Below are 22,002 nucleotides of genomic sequence, written 5' to 3' on the forward strand. Positions count from 1 at the left end.
CTGTCTCTTTGGCTCAGTCCTCTGCAAAAGACTCTACCCTTCTGCAGTGCCTGTTCTCCCCGCAAGACAAGTTACTCAGCCCTCTCTCAGTTTGTCACTTCCTCTCACAATCTGCCTTTTAATGCAGCCAGATGGTCTGTACTCGCCCACACTCCACGCAGGCACCTTCAGCTCCCTGCGCTTGGATAATGCGCTCATCTGACCTGCTGGTGGTCAGGGCTGTAGTCAGCCTTTGGGAGATGGTGAATGTTCTCGTGTTGTAGAGGATGGCTGTGGGAGGTAACCTGGGAGTGACAGTTGTCTTCAGACCTGCGCCGAGGGTCTGCTCAACAGCGTGGCTCGTGTGGGCAGGCAGGCTCTCTGACCACATCCCTGTGAGCTCTCCGCTTGGACAAATTCCCAATGCTAAAGCTCTGGAGCCTGCTGCTGCGCTTGGGCACCTGACCTGTCCTATACCACTTCATCAGCAGTGCTTAGTGCTGGCCTAGGTCCCTGACCCTGGACTTCTGTCTAGTGCCACTCAGCCGGCTTCTGACGCAATTTGCACTGACAACTCAGTTGTGTTCATTTCAGGTTTGGGTTTATTGGAAACTTTCAGTGCATATCCAGGTTTTAAAAATTATCTGATACAATGGAAAAACAGTAAACTCTTCTTCCTGGCGTTACCCAAGTGCTCCCTGTACTGCCAAATGCTTTTGGAGAGAACTTTGCCTATCTTGTTGTGAGGGGGAAGTGATTCCAGGTTCCTGCCTTATGCTGTTGCTAAGACAAGACATATTGAACCTTATGGCATTACCCTATCTGCACTACGCTGCAGGTAAAGGTTGAACAGTGATAAGAAACTTTCATTTTAATCATGTCAGCTTTAACTTATGTAAAAATACACTCTGCTTTTTTCTTGGATTTTTAGGTTTTTTGAAGTGCTGGATCAAGTGAAAAGGCCCAGACAGACTTGCACAATACATCCTTAAATGCTACAGTTAAACAGCTTGGAAAATGTTTAAATGATGAGAAGATGGTGGCTCATAAACTTGGAATCACTGCTTGCCACCAAAATCAAAGCACTGTGCTTGTGAGCTGGCCAGTGCTGTGAACTAGGCAGTCCCTTGAAAAAGAATTCAGGTTTTAGATTGTCCATATGTGATGCTGTGATCTGGATCATTAGCAAATATGATTTGCATAAATAGCTCTTCCCTCTCCTCCTCCCATCCAAACTTCCCTGGCACAGTTAGCTAGAAACTGTTCTCTGGGTGGCCAAGTTCGCAGTAGTGGTTAGGGGTCAGCTGACAGTCAGGTCTGTTTGCTCCCCGATCAAGCTGTGTCACCCTACAGAGTACTGGCAACAGAAAAGCACCAGGTTACTGCTTAAGGAAAAATAGATGCAGTTCAGTTCTGTGCTTCCTATGATGGAGGAGGATTCACGTCAGTGCTGCAGCTCTGTGTGTGGAAATGGTCTTGGCCTGAAACACACCCTGTGCTAGGCTTTGGTTACCTAGCCTCTCTGCCACCAGCGAAGACATCCCTACGGAGACTTCACATGAGGACCTTGTGGGGAATAACCCCCTGAAGTACAAAGTGAAACCGTCAGCTAAGTTTCCATATATGCTTAGTTTACGACAGCAGTGACCCCAGGGAGCTTCCTTTGGTTGTAAGACCCTTTGCACTGGACAGGACTTTCCCTTGGATTTGTTTCAGTCAGTAGGAAGATAGCACTGAACAGAATCAGTCTTTTTGTGTCCTCTTCCAGTCATCTTTGACTCTCTTCTGTCATGTTTGGAAGTTGGGGAGAATTTCAGCTACTCTCCTGCGTAGCTGGTTTCTCCTTTCCTCTCTCTCTCTTTCCTTTTTCATCAGTAATGGGTACTGCTTCCATGCCTTGAATGCATTCAGCATGAGTCTCCTTAAAGAAATTGAGGACACAAAGAACAAAGTGACGACATGCAGATGTGTGCATAACATAAATCAAAAGATTACTTCCATTTGAGGGGGAACTCCCCTAAAATAGCTGTGGGATTTGTCCTTTCTGCTGCTAGTCAGGGCTGTGACATGGTAAACTTCTGCATGCAGACCACTCCATTAATATGTCAATCATGCCAGGGAAAAATAACACATTGCCCTTCTCTAGTCCTCTCCCCCAAGAATTTTGCTCCTCCCTCTGACAGGATTCATTAGCTGGTGTTTGCTTAGCACTCCAAAGATGAAAGATGTTTCCTGAAGAATAAACAGGGTCTCTGAAAGCAGTTTCTTCAGGAAAATTGCAGGTTGGCTTGGTCCAGACCAACCACTTGGGAGTGCAGGCAGCTGGGCTCCAATTCTGACCTGATCTTAATCACCCCACCAAAGGTGCCTTACCCTGGGTTCCCATATGGGCAACAGGGAGCACCAGTCCTGTGTAAAGAATAGTTGGCTGTGTCAAAGTCTGAGCTGCCTTTTGCCAGTCAGTGGGGGAACAGGTAATGAGGAATGACAGGTGATTATGCTCCTAATATGAGGTCATACATAGGATGAATCCAGTCTCTTCCTGGGTCCGAATTTTCCCTGGTGCCTCCAGTTTGCTGGCTTGTTGGGTTAAATCATGCACTGTTCTGATCTTACTGACGCAGCAAGCCAGAACAGGTTTGCTCTACCACATAAGAGGTTAATTTAATTTAATTCTTCCTCCAAGGTGCTGCAGATCCTGTTTGGGCTATGCACAGGTGCAGCCTATCATGAGTGCATGCAGCTGACATGCTTTCATGGTGAGGTAGGTGAACATGCTTGTGTTTTCTGCTGAACTTGGACAATAGTTTTTTCTTCCTGTTAAAATGCATAGTTAATGCAGTTATGGGACAATGAGTGAACTGGGTACACCTAGCTCCAGTCATGATCAGTAGAACTGTCTGCTGTAGTTTTCACTGCCAAGTCAGGCTGACGGTGGCATAAACCGAAAGATTGCTTAAGTAGGGTTTCTAGTTGATCAACTTTGGATTTGTGAACTAAATCATATGCTGTGAACAAAACCATACAGTGTAATTCCAGCATAATCATTTGGCTTGCTATAATTGTACTTAAAGATTTTCCTAAGGCAGCTTTTAGCAGAAGCTGCATGGCCAGATCTGCTAATCAGCTTAGAAAGTTTCAGCTACTTAGCTGCTTTCACTGTATTCTTTCAGCAGATTTAAAAGTCCTGTGAAGGGTACCACTAAATTTATTTTTCTAGGCTGCATGGAAAATTCTTACCATAAACCTCTGCTGATGTTGTCTGTGCATATCACAGAAGCAAAATACCAGCAATAAAGAACCTGTTTCACGTGTTCTTGGGGAACAGATAATTGACCTGTCAAAAGTAGTCTCTAAAATAATCTATAGGGTATATTAAACCCAAGTAAAAAGAACTGCTGGCAAGGGAGTGCACTTACTTGTTACTGTGTTCAGTAGCAATCTTCAGCTTCTCCCATAAAGTACTTTTTTCCTCCATGATCACATCAAACCATGCCCAGAAGTACTTCCTCATGAGGCAGGCTGCATGGAGGGTACTCGCTTTCTCCTCCAGAGTGGAGAGATAATCCTTGTACTAGGGAAGGAGGACAGAGAAAGAGGTGAGAATGGCTTCTTTCTCCCAACCCCCAGCCCAAGAAGCAGAAACAGAGCAGTGCTGAGACTGTGGCAGTGAAAGGTAACGGGGACAGGAGTGGAGGAAAATCAGCGGGAGCAGGATGAGACAGTGCAAAGGTGGAGGAGCAGTATGCAGGAGAGTGTCCTGGGTGGAAGAGAATGATGGAGAGTGGAGAGCTGAAAGAAGGTCTCTGAAGAAGGGAATGGTGTTGCTGGAATGGGGACAGTGTAACTCAGCAAAGATTGGGCTGCAGGTGTGTGAAGTGGCACTTGGCGAGGGGAAAGCGAAGCAGCAGCTAGCTTGCTTGGTATCATTTCTCCACTATGGTGCAGTGGTGCAGGCAAACCTTTAGCCAGTTCTTGAAGCCCCGTCTCAGTAACATATGGGAATAGAAGTCCTCAGCCTGAGACACCTTCTCCATGAGGCTTTCCTGGGTGTCCTGGAGCCAAGTCATCAGACATTTCCTCTGCAGGCCCAAGCAGTGGTGCCTTTGTGCCACCTGAGTGAAGACAGCAGAGACAGCAGCTTGTTAATTGGACTAGTGACTACATAAACATAAAGCTACAGAAAACTGGGTACACTAGAAAATCACCTCAGCTTTTTGGGGCCCCCAAAATGCAGATGTCTGACAGCTGGAATAACTTACAGGATAGTTTCCCACAAAGAGGGGTCAGCACAAGGAACAAGACCAGTCTCTCTATCAGGCCACTGCTGCCATCACTTCTAGAGAATACCCTTTTGAATTAGATGCTCGGTTTAACCTATTGTGACTGGAGCAGAGGCATGGCCTGTAACAGTTTAGTCCAACCCCATCCATAACACTGACCAGCAGGGTGGACTTATGGAGCAGATGCTATCCCTCTACTTCTTCCCAGCTGGAGGCCTATGTGCATTTGGTTGAGTACTGTAAGTAGCTGTAGTTCCAGTGTCTTAAAGGGAAGCTTACCAACTTAGCCCTCGGCTCTGGATAAATCTTCAGGATACGGTTGAGTGTTATTAGTCCACCCTGATAAGGCATGCCAATTCAGTCATGTACAGAAATATTTCACTAGCGATATTTATGTGCCAAGCTCTCAGAAGCTACCTCTTGCTATTCCACACTGAAGATACAGCCAGGCTAGAACAGATCGCTGGATTATCACCTGTGGTATCCTACCTGTAGCAGTAGCCAACACTGCACCAGCAACTCCAGAGAGAGGGAAAGCCCTAGTGATGGGCTGGGGTTAACTGCTATAACTACAGTGGCTTGGCAGTGTCTTACTGATTAGCTTTGCTGTGGAGCAAGAGAACTGACAGGCTCGTGTCACATAACTTCAATTTATTTTTTTGGCTGTATCGTACTAAATTAATTCCCACTGTGTTACTGGCATCAAATCATGTGGCAGTTAGTACTGCAGACAAGCGTAGACTAACAAAAGATGGTTTCTCATTAGACTGAAATTCATTCCTTTCTCTGTCCTTTTGGTTCCTGTTTAATCAGCTATAAATGAGGATGCCACCCTTGTGGGTTTTTGATGACCTTTCATGATTATTGTCAGATGGGCTGATTTAAAGAACTAATATAGGACAGGGCGTGCAGGGAGAATTTTTGCTTTTTCCATCTCTACCTGGCTTAAGAGCCTATTAAGGTTTCTGCTAAGTGCTGCATCCATTCTTTTTCCCTTCCTCCCATGGCATCAGTCCTTTCTTTTATCCTCAGCACCTACCACCAGGTTTTCCTTGGCTTGCTCCCTCAGCCTTTTCCATGGCACCATTCCCAGCTTTCTCAGCAGGACCTTCTCATAGTGATCTCTGGCCTTTTTCTGGAGCTGCTGCTCTTTCTCCAGCCTCCTCTGCTTCTCCAGCTCTTTCTACAATACAAAGAGAACTAGTTTTAATTCACTCCAGATGAAGAGAACATAGAGCAATGACAATAAATTGTCATATTGGAGCTGGAGGTCCTGACCTGACAGGAAATAGGGATCTGCATGATCTTTAGCAGTGCAGACCAGATAGGACCCCATGTACTAGAACCTGTGGTAGAAAGCAAACTGTCTTGAAAATTCTCATGGAAGATGGTGGTATTTCTGGACATTTCCTTGGGCCATGTATCAGCACATGGCCTTCTCTGAGCACAGCAGATTGGTGTTACTGTAGCAAACATATAATCTGTGGCTACCAGCAGTGCTGACCTAGCAGGAACCTCCTTTTGATGGACCTTCATCAATGTGGGGAGGAGTGCTTTGGTGAGCTTGAGGAGGGCAGCTTTCTATGTTTATAAAACTAGATTGAAAACATGTCCAGAAATGATTGAGTTTATGCATGAGACCTACCACTTCATCTAGCCTAAATAGTAGGGGAGGGATGTGGGTGTTATATAACTGTACAATATTACTTTTGTCTGAGACTCAGGGATGAAGGTCAAACATCCTAAAACACTCAATCCAAGTAGAACAGTAGTTGTAGGTCAAATTCCTGTAGGATTTCAAATGTGCTATTTGGGTTATTAGGACAGCTCATTTCCAAGTAACAATAATGAAGTGGGGCTATTCCTAGGCTAGCTCCAAGGAGAGGATGCTTCTGTTCTTCAGGTGGAAAGTTGCCCTTCATATATCTGTCAGGCTTGTTTACTTTTAAATTGTGAGTTTGTGACTGGTATCATTGTGTATGCTGGAGGGGGATACAAGTGGAAGGAGCAGTCTGAAAGTAGGCTGAATATGCTGCCACTGTGAGGGCTTATGTAGCTATACCTCAGCAGTGAACGTCCACCAACTGGGACCTCTAGTCCTGCTGATGAGACAGAGACAGTATATAATTCATAGTGCGTTCAGTCCACAGCCCTTCCCCTAACGTTGCCAAAAAGGGGGAAGGTGGTGAGGCTATATAGCGGGTGCTGTGCTCTGGATCTCTGCTCTACTAATGGAGACCTCCATTTCACATTACTCTGGCTGCTGACTGAGTGCTAGTGGGTAATGGCTCTTCTTCTTCTCCCTGCTAAAGGTGGGAAACAGGTGAGGTGTTTGGTCACCAGCTTCTGCTGCCGTCTCTCCTCCCGTCGTTTTTCCTGCTGAGCTTCCTTTTCCTCAGCCTCCTTCCTCTGTCGTTCTTCCTCTTCAGCCTTCAGCTGGGCCTTGAAATGGAGAAAGTGGAGGAAGGTAAAACGTAATTTGGTGCATGTGACCTCTTCAGAGAACACAGACCTCTAAGCTTTCCCTGTATTCCTCTAGTATTGACCAACACCTGAAACTTCAGAAGGAAGCAGACTTGTCACATACTAGACATGATCTGTGCCAGACAATGAACTGTGGAAGGGAGAGGAAGGAGGGACTGTTCTTTCTACTACCTATCTATCTATCTATCTATCTATCTTTCTTTGCCCTAAGTTATAGTATTTGCCCACTCTTCCCCTAAAAAATTTAAACCACACACCAAGTTATTTATTCATAACCTGATCACTGAAGTCAGTTCTGAATCCCTGGGGACTGCTCTGAAGTTTTACTTCTACATGCAAAGCAGCTTTACAGGTACCCAAACATTTCTTTCCCCAAACACTGAGGATCAAAGAAGTTGCTTTACTTCAGTACTGGTCATACTTGCCACAATATCCTTCTCTGAATGTTTATCTACTCCCATTGCAAACCCCACTCTGCTTTCATTTCACCAAGCTTTTGTTCTTGATGTATGCATCAAAGGCCTAAAACCTACACCAACCATAATGCATGATTACTATGACTGTGCTTCCTGAACTCTATGATCGTGGCAACTGCAGCTGAGGACACCTCACCTGATGCTTGTCTGTCTATTCTATGGTTAAAATGTTCTCTAAGGCTCATTTCAGCCTCCTGTGTACACAAGTGCATCTCTCTTGCTTGGAGAAGGAAGAAACCCTGGTTGTTTTAGGACCCCAGTTCTGAGCTTTCTAACCCTAATGCAACTTACTATCAGTGTTTTGGGCTTAATGCCCTGAAGCTAAGAAGGCTCCTCTGTTGGATGTGTACCACAGAACTTGTGTATTAACTACACAAACATTGTCAGTATCTTCTCTCTTCAGCAGAGATTTGCTAGAAAGATGCAGGATTTTTACTAGGTGAGACTGCACATCCTCAAGCTGCATGTGACCAGACAGAAAAGGCAGGGGAGGGGAACCCCAGCACTGTCAGGTCCAATCAAGTGGATCTCTGCACGCACTTCCACCCTTCCCATCCTTGGCAAGGACAAGTTACTGTCATGGGGTAGGTGTGAAAGAAGTGTTGGAGGGGTGGTAAGGGAGGCTGCTTCTGGAATTGCAACTGCATCAACATGAAGTGTCTGGCTGTGATATGGCAGAGCTAGTGCTGTCACCATATGCAAATGCAGCAATAACTACTTCTTTTTATGTGTGCTGGACATCTGCTTTCTCACAACTATGAAACTCCTGTTTTGGATAGAGGGCCTTTTCTTGGTCCCTGACTCTGGGGTTAAAACAGCATTTCTTGTAACTGGAATGGTGTGAAAGAGACTTTATTTCATTTTCCACTTGCCTTACCAATTTTTCCTCTTGTCTTCTTTGTTTGGCTTCTTCTAGTTTCCTTCTCCGTTCTGCACGCTGAGTTGCTCTCTCCTCCATAGCTACAGAAACAGAGGATGTAAGGCTTAGTGGAAATGCACTATAGGATAATGGCAAAAGTTTGGTGAACAAGGATGACCACTCTACTGCCAGGCCCCATTGACCTGGCAATGCCAGCACAAAGGGACTTGCTTTTTCTGCTGCCTCTTATGGCTGGCAGTATCATGAACAAAGAACTCATAAATATTTATGAGATTACTCAGGACCACCCCAGTTAGGTTCACTCCACCCTCCTTGGCTCACAGTCACAGCCATGAGGCTCAGTTATGAAAGGAGCTGTATTCAGAGGTTTTATCCCTGTCTTCTCTGATTGAGTGCTGAGGCTCAGGGCACCTGATTCAGCAGCAACTGCTATGAGGTCTCCAATAAGCTCCAACTGCTTATTTAAAAAGTGACTTCATGATAGAAAGCATCCCTGCCACAGTGACACACAGGTACTTGGTTCGACTAATGAGAAACTACTGCTTAATGCTTCTTTTGGGAGACAAATTGCAATGCGTGATCTTGTTGGCTATCAGCAAAGGTGTTACGGCACTGACGTGACCACACAGAACATGCAGTGGAGTCGAGAACCTGTGCTTGCTTCTTCTGGAGTCACAAATGAAGCACAGGTTTAAGCAATCGATAACTGGAGGGGTATTTAAGTGTTTTGAACACAATAGGTTTCCTTAGATTCTTTTCTCCTCTCAGCTGTCCCAGGATTCTCTGCCATGGGAAAATCATCCAGTGATAACTTATTCACTGAATTTTTGGGGGATCTTCAAACAAAAAGCACTTGAGTGCTCTGAAAATATGCTTACTCTCTCTAAGGTGTACAGAGTTCAGGAAAATCAGAGTGAGTGATAGCTTGGACTAGGTAGCATTAGAGCTGAACACTGTCAGTTAATGAAAGGCAACTATTAATGCCCAACTATCATGGCCAAAAAGCTCTGGTGATCCCCAAACTGGTAAACATCACAATGATCATATTCCAGACAACCTTTCATGCAGACTGTGATGACCGCCCAGTCGATATGGAAGAACATGACATGGGAATACAACAGAACCTGATCTTAATTTACTGCATGAAAAGGCTGTGCTGCATGTTCAACGTGTATGTGCTGTTCCATGCACTGTTCCAGTGTATGTGCAGTTCCCCAGAGAAGGGGAGATATCTCACAGAGGGCCGGGCTCCAGAGCTCCTTTCCCAGCCTAGCTACTGTTGTCTCACAAAACCGTGGGTAGGCACTTAATTCTCTTTGAAACCTCAATACTTCTGTCAAAGGTAGGTGAAAATGACTGGTCAGTTTAAGTGTTACTTGGATGTGCAATGAAGGGAATAAGACCAACAGCAGAAAACCCTGTAGAGCTTCTCTCTCTGAGTCTTGTCACACCAGAAACAATCACAAGTGTTAGGAGTAACTGCTACTACAGTGTACTAAGCGTGGACCTGAGGGGCTTGCAGTGGCCCAGGTTTTACAGATGCCTGACCTGGGCACGGAAACAGCTCACCCTTTCACAGCACTGGTCAGGCTGGGAAAGAGAGCTGAGTTTTACTTGCATACTGTCATCAACCAGCAAGGCTGAGGTGAAGAAAGAGAGAAGTTTCCAGACAAGCTGTTGAGAAAAGTGGTCTGGAATAGTTTTTGCTATCTAGAACAGTACCTTTCAGTATGGGATGAGCTGAGGTCAGCTGGCTGGAGGGCCTCCTGCCTTGCATCGCTGCCCTTTTGTTTTCTGGCCCATGAGAAACAGGTGGACTATGAAAGGAAAGAGTAAAGGAATTCATCAATGAATGTGGTCAGATGACATCTCACACCTACCACCTATGGTTGAGAAACAGGCCTTGTAGTTTCTATTCTACATTGTGCTGCATTTTCATTCTGAATCCCTGATACACCTTTCTTCCGCTTGAAATGGGATTAATGATGCATCCTTGCAAAGGAGCTGAGTACCCAGGGCTGCTGCATGTTCTGAAATACTGAGGATGATGCTCTCTTTTTTTCTAACTAAATAAATCCCTGCTGCTACTACATGTGACACTCTGGTGTTGCTGTTTCTAAGTGGATCCTGTATGGATCACATGGTGTTGAGCCATTGCAAAAAGGGAGAAGGACAGAGAATTGTAGCCAGCCTGATACCACCCTTGAGGCTAAATCACAGGTGAGAGGAAGAGCAGATAGCACTAGCATTACTGAAGTGTGCCTGGCAAATTCTGGCTCAACTTGAGTAGGAATTACACATACTGACTAATTGAGCCTGCTTTATGGAGGGCATATACCTCAAATGGGTTGTATTCTTGCATCTGGATTGTTTTTCCCTCTTCAGTTTTTCCTCCCTGGTTTGTGAAGCAGAGTTGTCACGAGGCTGGGTTACAGCCGTGGCTTGTGCTGACTCTTCTTTAGCTCTGCTCAGCCTCTGATTTTCCTGCAGTTCAAGGATCAGCTCTCGCTGTTTCTGAAGCTGCTGCCTCTGCTCCTCAATCAGACGTTGCTGGAAGGCATGACGGTGCTCAAAATGGCTACCATAAGCAGGAGCTGTCTTTGGACCAGGTGCCTGAAACTGCTGGGGGAGAGAGACTATTTGATTCCTGTACACAACCTCATCCTGGGCACTCAGGGCTGCATGTTTTACAGTAATCTCCCAGGCAAATTTGAGTTTTCTGTAGGAATGAGATGTGTGAGCAGCATCCCAACAGGAGTGGTCTCTGGTCTGGTCAGGTTCTTTCTGTATAAGGCAAGTTTTGGTTGGCTAGGGAAAAAAAAAAAAAAAGAAAGAAAAATTTGGCATTGATTAAAACCAAGCACTCTTCTGCCCTTTCTACATAGTAAGTGTTTCTTTAATGCAAATCTAGTGAGATGTCTGAGATATAGGGCAATCTCAGTTATGCAATCTTTATCCAGTTCCTAGCCAGGGCAGAGGGGCCCTGTTATGCACAAAATAGGAGGCTGTGGGAAAGAACTGTTCAGGAGCTGTGTGCCACTTCACTGGGAGGAAGAAATCCTGATCAGGCAAGAGCTCTGGCAGGAATATATCCTGACTATTTTGTTAGGGAGCACAGCTCAGGACAGCTCATTTCTCAGGGGTTAGCTCATCTCTCAGGGATAAGCACACTCCCTTTTGGACTGTGTTGTCCCCACTCGGCACTCAGATTGAGAGTAAAGGAAAAAACAGTTGTTGAAGTGATCTACACAGCTGATCTACTGGACAGTTCCTTTTCAGATGGAAGAGAAGTCTACAAGGTGCTGCTTCCTTGTGCTTCTCCAGCTTTGATAAATATTACCATGAAACTGGTGCACAGTGGGGAATGAGGCTGTGCCTTTTCTGACACACAGTCTTTCTCTGAAGAGGCATTAGATGTAAGGTCTGCTTTCTGATTCCTAGGTCAAACCCCAAATTCAGTCCCATCCTTCCAGCACAAATTTTACCAGTGCATCAGAAGAAAAATATGGGCCTACTAGGGTGATATAAGCAATGTGGGAAAATCAATTTTTGCTGACATTTAAGCAAATGAAAAGCTTGACCTGTAATATGTGTGTGTGAGCTCTCGTGCTAGGATCAGGATACTGCTGTGGTACAGGTTTTATAGACAGAAAGGAAGGGCAGGCTCTGACCTGACAAATGACAATTTAAGGAAGCAACCTCTGATTCTCCTCTCCTACCTCCTTGTGATGCGCATTATCCTGAAACAGCCAGTGACAACTTTTTCCCTCCATGCTTAAAAGCCAGAAAGCTGCACTGGCATGACAAAATCCCTTGTCATGCAGTCAAGTGTTATTCTTTTTAAGTCTGAGCAGGCATCAAAGATGTAACTAATCTCTCAGCAAAAGTGATCTGGGGGTGGGACACTCATTGCAACTCACAATACATGAAGGGTTGTTCTCTGGCACCATTAGAGATTATTTTTAAAACTCATCCATTGTCCTTTATGTTTGCCTCTTATTTTTAAAGACTTCTCTCCTGAACAGCTGCAGGCAGGTATTTGGGGGTCACCCTGTGAAAGGAGCCTTACTCTGGGACAATGTACTCTTTTATTTCAGATTGTACATATGAAGTGCTTTGTAGGAGTACTGAGATGCCAATAGATTACATGGGATCAAGAGACTAGAAGGGAAGGATTTACCTGGTCTTGCTGCAAATCTTGATGATGGTTTACAGCTGCTGTCCCAGGCTTGTTAACATCCAGTGGCCTGTCCAGACCACTCTTCCCCAGTGACACTGCCTCCAGCAGCTGTGCCATCTTTCTCTTCATCTCCTCCCTCTTGATCTGCAGCTCTCGCTTTTCTGTCTCTGCTTGGCTCCAGCGCTGCCATGCCAGAAAGCAGCAGCGCAAAAGCCGTCGCTGGTTATGCTCCACAGACAGTTGGTTTTTCCTGAATGAGAAAGCACTTGTGTTATGATAGGAGTAAGGCTTCTGCCCAGGCCTGCCTAAAACAATTGCATCAAGTACAGCAGTCCAGGCCATGGCACGAGGCCCCATAACTTCCTGAGTCTTTCTGTCACTTAACTCTGAAGGCCCTCCAAAGCTGTCCAGAGTTTCTCCAAGGAGGAGTGGGAGGGCAGAAAGGATGCCCATTATTTTGAAGTAAGTTTCCCTAGTTCACATTTTGCAATTTCCTGTGTCATCCTTGGGCTGTAGGATAGGTGCAAAAGAGGTACCCTGTTTCCTTGCCAGCTGCATAGGGGGAAGCAGCAAGTGCCTCACCACACAGCCTTCCAGACACCTGCAAGAGCAAAATTTTCTCTGGCTGATAGGGAACTCATCCAACAGCCTCCTCAATGAAAGACACTGGCCAAAATGATCTCTGCTATACTACTACTGAAATAGGAAATAACTATATTAATCAGGAATAAATATGGCACCTCATATTCTCTGGGGTCCAGAGCAAGCCAGGGTGAGATACCTAGAGAGAATGAGACGCAGGCTTGTTGGAAAGTCCTAAAGCTCTTGGTTATCTCTGTCTTCCTTTTCACCTGTGCCACAATGCCTCTGGCAGATTGCAGGCAATGTAGCAATTTTCTCAAAAAGCTACTGTTTTCCTCCTGCTGGCTAACTGGCAAGCCCCTTCTACAGTCCCTGATCACTGCACTGCCCAAGTACTGCTGCAGTAGGAGGAATTCCACAGTGTAGGGTCACTACCTGTTTTGATCTTGGAGATGAACTTCCAGTTGCTGTATCTCCTGCTCGACTTTCTGGTCCCAAGTATAGTTTCTCCAGGCTCGCAGGGCCTTCAGTTGGCATTTCCAGTCAGCAAAGGCTCTGGCTTTTCCCATTTTAATTCTGTGCTCCAGAATGACTTTCAGCCAGGCAGAGAAATGTCGTTGCATGCACTGCATGGGAGAGTTTCAGAAAACCAATGAGCAAGACACAGCCCGTCACACAAATGCTGGTCCTCTCCACCCTTCCCCTTATCTGACTTTCCTTTTTGAGATTCTTTTTCTAATCCCCACTTTCAACAATTACCTTGAGGGTAAAAAAAAAAAAAATGCAGAGCATGTGCAGGTCTTCTATAAAAAGCAGAAAGGGACTAGAAAGATAACATCACGGGGCTCTGCTTTTGAGTGAAACATGCTTAGTTCACCAAGTGTAAAGGAATAAAATGGGTGAGGAATGTAGAATTTCTGGAGGCAGGAAAGATGTTTCAAAATCTAGAAAACATCTAAGATGCTACAGGTAAGAATGCTTCTGTGGAGAACAGTTCACAAATACCTCCGTGGACCACTTGTTTGGTGTTTTTTGTAAATTAGACAAAAATCAAGACACTTCCTAGTGTGAATTTATGACACGATCTAAGCTCACCCTTGTTCCAGTAGGAAGCCAAACCTTTCCCCTATTGTGTAATTAGACTCACTGCCTCTGGGAGTGATTTACGTTGTACAGAACAGCAATTTGCTATCTAATCTACCCCATAATTCTAGTCCTGTCGCTGCAGACACTGTTCATTTTGATCTGCCGAGTGGGTCAACTCACAGGACTCAGCTGTTCCCCTTTTGTCACAATGCCTTGTTTTAATTGCATTCCTCTCACTCACTGAAATCTTCAAATGGAGACTTAGAAAAAGGACAAAATGTCAGTGCATTAGCTATTTCTTTCTGCTTTAGGAAAATAATCAAAGTGTCACTATTGCTTAGCTCAGCTAAGCCGTGGCTTCTCACATTATGCCAGCCCTAGATTGTTCTGTGGTTTCATGCAAGCTTATCTTCATAGCTTAGACTGTGCTGCAGAGAGGTTGTGTACTGCTAAACAGTAGCCAAGCTCAAATCCAGCAGACAGGCAGATGAAGTGAGCCACAGGGAGAGTCACCATAAAAACTATGGGATTTTTCTACTAAAAAGTTCTAGAGGTAGATAAGTAGACATTAATGATGATGACTGCTCTATTAATTAAAAACATTACATGATGGATGGCATTCACACCTGCACTCAGGGAAATTTATTCCCTTTGCTGAGGCTGCCCATATAAAATTATTCAATACAAAAAGATCACTCTTTAATTGCACGTATTTGATACAACTACATGTTTAACCCAGAGCTGGCCATGGTATCACAATAATGAAGGTAAAAGAAATAGGTTCCTGCTAGGAATTATTAAAGTCTTTACGTTTGCCTCAAAAGAGCTGTTGCAGTATCACAGAATATCCTACTGCACCCAGTGGGAGTCGATCCTTGAGGAACCTGTTACCGTGGATGTGCTGGCATACTTCAACTCTTGGAGACCCAGCTAAAAATTCATCCCAGGCCTCAGCACTTCTCTCCTCTTCCCTCTCCCTGCTCCTGCACCAGGGTCTGCAAGGTAATCTTTAAAATATCTTCCCATACACACAATAAGGGCTTCTCAAGCCCTTTTGTGCCACTTCTCCCCTTTTACTTCCTTCCTCAAGGGAAAACAAATCCTGCTCCGCTGCCACCTCTGTTCATCTGCCTGTTTCTCAATTGCAGAAGATTTTATGTTCGCAACTGTCCTGGGAGCCACATCTTTTCCACAACTCTAAGTGAAACCTCCCACTAAGTACACTTGGGGCACAGACATACTGGGGATGGAAGCTCAGGATTTCTTGCTCCTAGTCTTACAAGATACTTTTTGCCCTGCTTTTCTACTTTCCTGGTATCAGGAGCAGGGCTTGGAAGAAGTAAAAAATTCTGATAACTAGCGCTTTTTACTTCTGTTTTGCAAAAGTAGCTGAGGGCAGGTAGCTGAGAGTCTCAGATAAAGAAGTGTGATGCTCACTCTCTGCTTATTGGTGTGAATCCTGCGCAGCAGCTCCTGAGCCCTTCTCTGTTTCTCTTCTCCTTGCTGTTCTTCCTTCAGGACCAGGGGCGGTGATGCAGTAATAGATACCTCCTGCATTGACAGCTTCTGACTTTCTTCTTGTCTCTTCCCCTCCCTGGAAAGTGAACAAACCTACAGATCTAATACAATGAGGAAAGTACTATAGCACAGATTTCACTCTCTTTTTGGCCAATCCTAAGAGATTCACCTCTACAGCTTAGAAAGTTGCTGATTATTTACCTTGGCCTTCTTAGAAAACAGCCTCTGTCATGGTTTGGGGTCCCAGAGATTAAACAGTCTGGAGCATTTCCAAAATATAGCAGGCAGAAGAAAATAGTAAGATTTCAGTAAAGCACTTGCATGAGAAGATTTAGGATCTCAGGGCTGCCTAAGTAAATAAATGGCATCCCTACAAGTCACATCTCTGTGAGAATCCAAGCTCAGCAGAAGCAAAAATTATGTCTCTGCAGAATTCCCGGCCAAGAATGCACTTTATTATGAGCAGAGGAAGTATTTTAAGTGCTAGACTTTCAACACAGACTATTCTTTTTTTTGTGTGTGTACTGGCTTTCATGCTGTGTTAGATGCTAACAAGGCTGGATGTGGCCGCAGGGTTGATGGAGAGAATGCACGATAGTGCGAACACCCTCCTACTTTGTGATTCAGTCTACTTACTGGTAATGGCTGAGGGGAGGCTAACAGTATCTTTAGCCCAACTTCCCACTAATGATAAACTCTGCCATTGACATTGGTAACAAAGGAATAAAAGGTTTTGGGAGAGCCTGGAGACAGAGGAATAGCAGATGTTTCCTTTGGGACCACCTCTCCTCTTACATTTAGCAAAGGGAGCTGATAAGAGAAGTGTTCATACAGTTCTTTCCATGCCCCCCTCTCCCTCTTACATTCTCCATGCTTTTGCCATGGTATGCCTCTTCTCAGCCATTTCCTTTCGCAGCTTCACCATTTCCCTTTGGATTTCCTCCTCCTCCTTCTTGGCCTTCAGGGCCTTCCTTCTGTCCTCCTCCTGTGCTTGGAGCTTGGCCTCAGACAGAACTGATTTCTTCAGGGACTTTTCTTGTCTCTGAAGCTCTAATGCCTTCTGACGCCTCAATCGGTTTTCTTTCACCTGGGAAGGAGGAATCAGCAAAAATCAAAGCAGATGCCAAAGGCTGAAGAATTTGAGGTTCATTGTACACTGACAGGGTGAGTCACAATCCACGTTGCACATGAAGCAAGCAACCCTATCTGTGGCTGGCACTGACTGCACTCATTCTGCTCTCAGACCAGCAAAAAAACTCCATTCAAGAGAGTGAGATGTTACTTGATGGGAGCAAACTCAGACCTGACTGCCATGGTGGCTTTTCCTGTCAGTCTTTGGAAAGGGGGGGAAAACTTGAACAGATGTAGTGAAAGTTGACTGTGCAAGCTACTGTGAATGGCTAATGTGCATGCGGCAATGCAGTAACGTTTCAGATAAACTGTGGAAGAGTATCCTTGGGTATTTGCCTGCAAGTCAGAGATTATTGCAGGTTGTGAGAGAATACTGGGGAAGTATCACTGAGCATTCACTCTAATCCTATAATCCTCCATCTTATTCCTTTTAACTGTGCTGCCTTGCCTGCTCACCTGCTTGTGTCTGAGCTCCATGATTATTCGTGGATCTACAAGTTTTTGTTTTTCCTTGATGTCTTCAAGTCTAAGGTCTTCCGCTATCCCACAGTTCACGACTTCACTCTGCAAAAGATGCTGTAGGTATTCTTGGACAGAAGAACTTTCCAGTTCATGTTCTAGATAGCTGCACAAGTCTGAAATGAGGAATTTAGATTATCTCAGGCTAGTCTGAAATGAATAAGCCCCTCTGTCTCAGATCACAAAGCCTAACGTAATTAAAAGGATCACTTTCCCAGACTGTGAATGCATTTCTGATGAAAGTGGACACACTGACTGCACTCTATTTATCCCCAAAGAGTCTTAATCAGTCTCACATTGAACACACTAGAGCAGTAACAACATTTCGTCCATTTTTTACTGCCTTGCCTCTGAGCATCTCGAACAGCTGTATAAATTTGACAGGCATCACAAATACCCATACACAAAAGAAATAAAATTTCTCTTTTATACAAGGAGACATTGAATGTTTATGAGGTGCATTTGTGCAGCCCTACAGCAAGCTGCTGTAAGAGCTGGGGGAGAAAAATCATCACCTCTAATCTTGTTTCTACTGAGCCCACTACCCTGGCCTCAAAGCAACTTCTACCTCTCAGTCTGACAAACCATGAGGCCTGGCTCCCTTCCCCAGCACATCTTCAGAAAGGAAGCCAGGAGCTGCTTTGTTGTGCTCTCACCATCAAACCGCTCATACTTCAGAGGGACTGCAGAAGGCTTTTCCACGAGGACAGTGTCAACCTCATCTTCGCCATCGCTCATCAGCTCCCGCTGCAGTTTGGACTTCATCCAGTTACTGAGCAGCTCTTGGGCTATCATGAGGAAAGAGACTGATGACTTCACTTGCTTAAAAAATATATGGGTAAGTGTAAACTAGCAAGACTGTCTCTGGGATAGTTATATCACATGCTGGGAAGGCTGTCTAAAATGACTGTAAGCTGATCTGCAACAGAAAATGGAATAAGGATAATAGTTCTGTTCTCATCTTCTTGATCTATAAAAGAACAGGAAGAGAAGGTGGCAAACTTTTTCCCTGTCACATAGGTCACAAATAAGTTCTTCTCCACCTCATTTTTCCTACAAGATTCTGTGGACATTTAGATCACTTGTGTGATTATTATAGCATTTATCAAGGAGATGGAATTCACATGAGGTAATTCATAACTCCAATAGCTTTCATATGTTTCACCATTGCACTTGCAGACCCTTAGGTATTTTCCACGTGTACAGCCAAGGATGTCATATGTTAAATACAAAAAGAACTACTGTTTGGACAAAAGTTTGCTTCATGTGTACAGGTTAACCTTTGCAAGAACCACAGCTCCAGGAACAACTGGTGAGTCTAGATTACAAATCTGTCAGGTGGCAAGCTTCACCAGGGACTACCTGTACTCAGAATTAAGACTGGAACGACAGGAATGCACCCGTGATGGATTTGGTACTCCTCAGTGAGCTCAAATGCCTAGTGAACAACTGGATATAAAGTCCTTCTGTGAACTTTCATTTGCATCTCCACTCTTCTGTGGAAAAATTCCTTTGTTTCAGAGTTCCTACTAAAAAACAAGGACAGCTAACATGGCTGCTGCCTCAACAAACCACCTGGCCTTACTGCATGGATGGCCAAGCTGTTCCTGAAGCAGAATGCAGGGCTGTAAACTGCAAGGCATCAGGAGCAGCCCGACGAGAAGCTGAGCCATCCGTGCAGTGAGGATGGGCAAAGAGCAGGGATCTCAGCAGCCACTGTAGTGCAAGTCATCCCCTGTAAAGGCACACAGCCGATAGACAGGAGGAAGCAGCTGCTCCAAATCTCTTGTTCTAACACAAACTGTCGATGCTCCCATTGAGTCCTGGTATTTCTAAGGCAATAAAGCCTTTTAAAAACTTCCTTAAAAAGGGGTGGTTTTTTTGAAGAAAACACAAATCTAATGTTTATTGTCCTTCAAATTACTTTTGTTCTCTTTCATAATCTCTCAGGCCAGCTCAGGAACAAGGAAATATATCCGATAGCAGAAAGAAGAGAGAAAAAGAGCTTATCACTTGGGGAAGAGTTACTTTTTTGAGTGGGAAACCTGAGCTCCTCGTAACTGGAATAAAAGAGTTCTGGCACTTCCATTATCGATACCTTTCTTTGCAAAGTGGACTATGTGTAGTTAATACCATTAAGTATTCTAATAATGGATTCCAGATAAAAGGCTTTTAGTTGAGCTAGGAACAATCCTGAGAGATTGGTAGCTATAAAAAGGAAAACCCTAGCAGGGAAGGGCAAACAAAAATAATAAAGAACCATGAGGAAAGCAAGCAACTTTTCCACCAATTGCAAAGACAGCTTCTTCTGAGCCAGTGTGCTGTATAATGCATTCAGACAGCGCACTGTAAGCAGATAGGTGTATTCTGTGCTATCAGTTGAACCCTTGATGATTACAAGTGAAAAAGCTGACTTCCTGTATTGAAGTGGATGGTCTTGAAGCATGTCTTCATTCTATTCTGTAAGGCTCACTTCTGAGTCTTAAAAGAACGGTTAACTCAGTTTTTAAAATCCTGTCTCTTATCAGCTTTTTACACTGCAGATGTACTTCTAGCACTGATGGGAGATAATTTCCCTCTCTTTTTTTAAATCTACCGCAGTTTTATTTTCAAATTTCAGCAAGCACTTGTGGCTGCAGGCATTACAAAGGGAATATTTAGTTAGCTAATTAGTGAGGAAAATTTTGCATGGGAGTCAAAGCAAAACCACACAATTATTCATAGATGTGAAAGTTACATAGAGCAACTCCATTTTCACATCTGGCCCGCTATCAAAAATACGTCAGGTAATTTCATCCAGTTTCCTGTAGCCCACTAACTTGTATTTGACCATACAGTGTGTCTTCAAGGGCAGTATTCATGTTCGTATTGACCTAAAATCTCCAGGAGACAGAGTTTATCCTTCTCTTAGGTATGCTAATTAGGATCTATCTTGAACTCCAGCAGTTGATTATTTTTATGCCTTTCTCCATTAGATGAAAGACATCTTACGATGAACTGTTTCTTACGGTCTCAAGCTTCGCAAGAGCCTGTTCAGACCAGAACCACAATGCTGGATCAAGAAGAGTTCATTTTAGGCAGCTTGTGGCAAGCAGTATTTCAGCTCACCTTCCTCACGGGCCTCATCATGATCTTGCAGCTGTTCCACAGTTTCCAAACTTGTCACAGGACCACAAGGCCCCAGTGGATACCTTGACTTTTGAAGGGAAAAAGCTTCAGAGACAGCATACTCAGAGGCTTGGTCCGCTTTCTTTAAATTGAAGAAAGGAAAACATTTTTAAGGATTGCTGGATATTAATTTTCAAACTTCCTCTATCCAGGTTCTCCTCCAGAGAGAGCAAACATCAGTGGGAATGTAACACAAGACAGCATGGCTGTTTTAAGAAATAGATTTATTTTGAAACATGTTTCTCCGACTGTTCGATTGACTAGAGAAATTGGACTTAGCAATCATTAAGTAATAAGCATTCATTTGGCAATTAATGCCAATCATAGTGACTGGAGAACATGTAGGGAGAATGCAAACACCCAGCCGGAGACTTGCTGGGCTAGTCCCCAGCAACCACCAACTATGAAATCTGTTATCAGCATTTTGTCATAACCAGGCTGTCCGCTGTGTAAATAGTCTGAGTGACTTTCCATCCCGTATTCATCTCTCTGAGGTGTAAATGGTCCTGTCGTGTCACTGTGTTTTCACGTAACACCCGTACCCCCGACAGCCCGCATTTCTGCAGGACTTCTTCCCTTTGTGCTGGGGCAACCAGAACAAGCTGCTGCCAGAGGCCTAGGAGGCTGCATGAGGAGGCAGGTCCACCCTCCTACCTGCCATAAGAAGCAGGCCAAGGGTGGGAGCACGGGGGTGCCCAAGGAAGCAAAACAAAGGGAAGTTCACCCCAGAATTCATTTTCCTTGATCTCAGGTGTTTGTAGAGGCAGATGGTGCTTTGGTGTAAATCTCTTGTAATACTTGCCCATACATACAACCCGCAGTACTGCTCAACAGCAAGTTTTGTGCGTGACCCGTGAGTTTTACGCACAGCAACAAGGTACCTTACTCTTGAGTTACTGGGCAAGTTACTTCACCTTGATCCAGCGTTCCAAGTTATCAGAGTCAAACCTTGGCTGGAAATAAGATATTTAAAAAAAAAAAAAAAAAAAAAACGAAAACGTTGCGACCACCTGTCTCTTTTTGTGCCGGAGTTTAACGCTGCCGACCTCAGCGCCATTCACTCGAGCGTGCAGCGCGGACTTCCCAACGGCTGGCGAGTCAAACGGCCGCCTCTGCCGCCGCCCTCGCACAGCCCTGGGAAACCTCTTTCCCGACCCCACTCATAAAAACGGCCGGGATCCCGCGGGGCCGTCCCGACCGTGACACAACCCGCACACCACCCCCGGCCCTCCCCGCCGCCATTTGAGCCTGTGGCGAGGGGCGTGGCGGCGGCGCGCGGCCCCTCACCCGCGAGGCCGCGCCCTGATTGGACAGCGCGCTGCAGGGCGCCCCCTAGCGCTCTCCGTTCCGTCCCGTCCCGCCCCGCCGCCCGTCAGGCCCCGTTACCTTCGGCCTGGCCCCGGCCGTGAGGCGCCGCCAGCGGTAGAGCTGCGGCCGGTGCCCCGGGCAGGCCGTGGCCACGCCGGGCGTCCCCGCCAGCCGCCCGTCCCTCTTACGGGCGTACCGCGCCGGGAGCTGCTTCGCCATGGCAACGCCGCTCTCCCTGGGCGGGAGGCGGAAGGGCGGTGTCTGTGCGCCGCCGGCGCGCGGCTGATGACGCCGCGTGAGGCGATCGGGGCGGGCAGGGGAAAGCGGTGAGGCCCGCGCCGGTTGAACGGGGCCGACGATGAAGGTGAAGCTGTGCGGGGCGGGCGGCGGGCGGCTGGGGACGCTGGC

The 22,002-nt window shown here is 45.5% G+C and overlaps 2 protein-coding genes across 2 annotated transcripts in view; one reads left to right on the forward strand and one right to left on the reverse strand.

Annotated features, from left to right (window-relative positions):
* Window positions 1-1,531: 1,531 nt before the first annotated feature.
* KIAA1407 (KIAA1407 ortholog) lies at window positions 1,532-21,735 on the reverse strand. Its single transcript, XM_010567425.1, has 17 exons — window positions 21,673-21,735; window positions 21,201-21,239; window positions 20,227-20,368; window positions 17,775-17,906; window positions 17,056-17,234; window positions 16,332-16,555; window positions 15,388-15,544; window positions 13,300-13,490; window positions 12,283-12,532; window positions 10,441-10,910; window positions 9,825-9,919; window positions 8,100-8,182; window positions 6,603-6,704; window positions 5,302-5,445; window positions 3,942-4,094; window positions 3,399-3,553; window positions 1,532-1,900 (listed from the first exon to the last, which is right to left on the reverse strand). The coding sequence occupies exons 4-17, from the start codon at window positions 17,881-17,883 to the stop codon at window positions 1,768-1,770; spliced, it is 2,445 nt and encodes an 814-aa protein (XP_010565727.1). The 5' UTR covers window positions 17,884-17,906; window positions 20,227-20,368; window positions 21,201-21,239; window positions 21,673-21,735; the 3' UTR covers window positions 1,532-1,767.
* A 217-nt stretch (window positions 21,736-21,952) lies between these two features.
* Window positions 21,953-22,002, forward strand: part of QTRTD1 (queuine tRNA-ribosyltransferase domain containing 1) — a 14,103-nt gene continuing 14,053 nt past the window's right edge. Inside the window, 1 exon segment of the mRNA XM_010567427.1 lies at window positions 21,953-22,002. This exon segment is cut by the window's right edge and continues 1 nt beyond it. Within this exon segment, the coding sequence (XP_010565729.1) occupies window positions 21,953-22,002 (50 nt within the window).

Source organism: Haliaeetus leucocephalus, unplaced genomic scaffold (genome assembly GCF_000737465.1).
Source record: "Haliaeetus leucocephalus isolate CR32 unplaced genomic scaffold, Haliaeetus_leucocephalus-4.0 Scaffold228, whole genome shotgun sequence".
Taxonomy (NCBI): domain Eukaryota; kingdom Metazoa; phylum Chordata; class Aves; order Accipitriformes; family Accipitridae; genus Haliaeetus; species Haliaeetus leucocephalus.

Excerpts from the sequence above, each read along its gene's own strand:
- KIAA1407 (XM_010567425.1), bottom strand. The coding sequence starts at position 17,883 with ATGAAGTCCAAACTGCAGCGGGAGCTGATGAGCGATGGCGAAGATGAG. Across the intron at positions 16,556-17,055 it reads TGGAGCTCAGACACAAGCAG|GTGAAAGAAAACCGATTGAG; the intron begins GTGAGCAGGCAA and ends CCTCCTTCCCAG. Across the intron at positions 1,901-3,398 it reads GCTACTGAACACAGTAACAA|GAGACTCATGCTGAATGCAT; the intron begins GTAAGTGCACTC and ends AATTTCTTTAAG.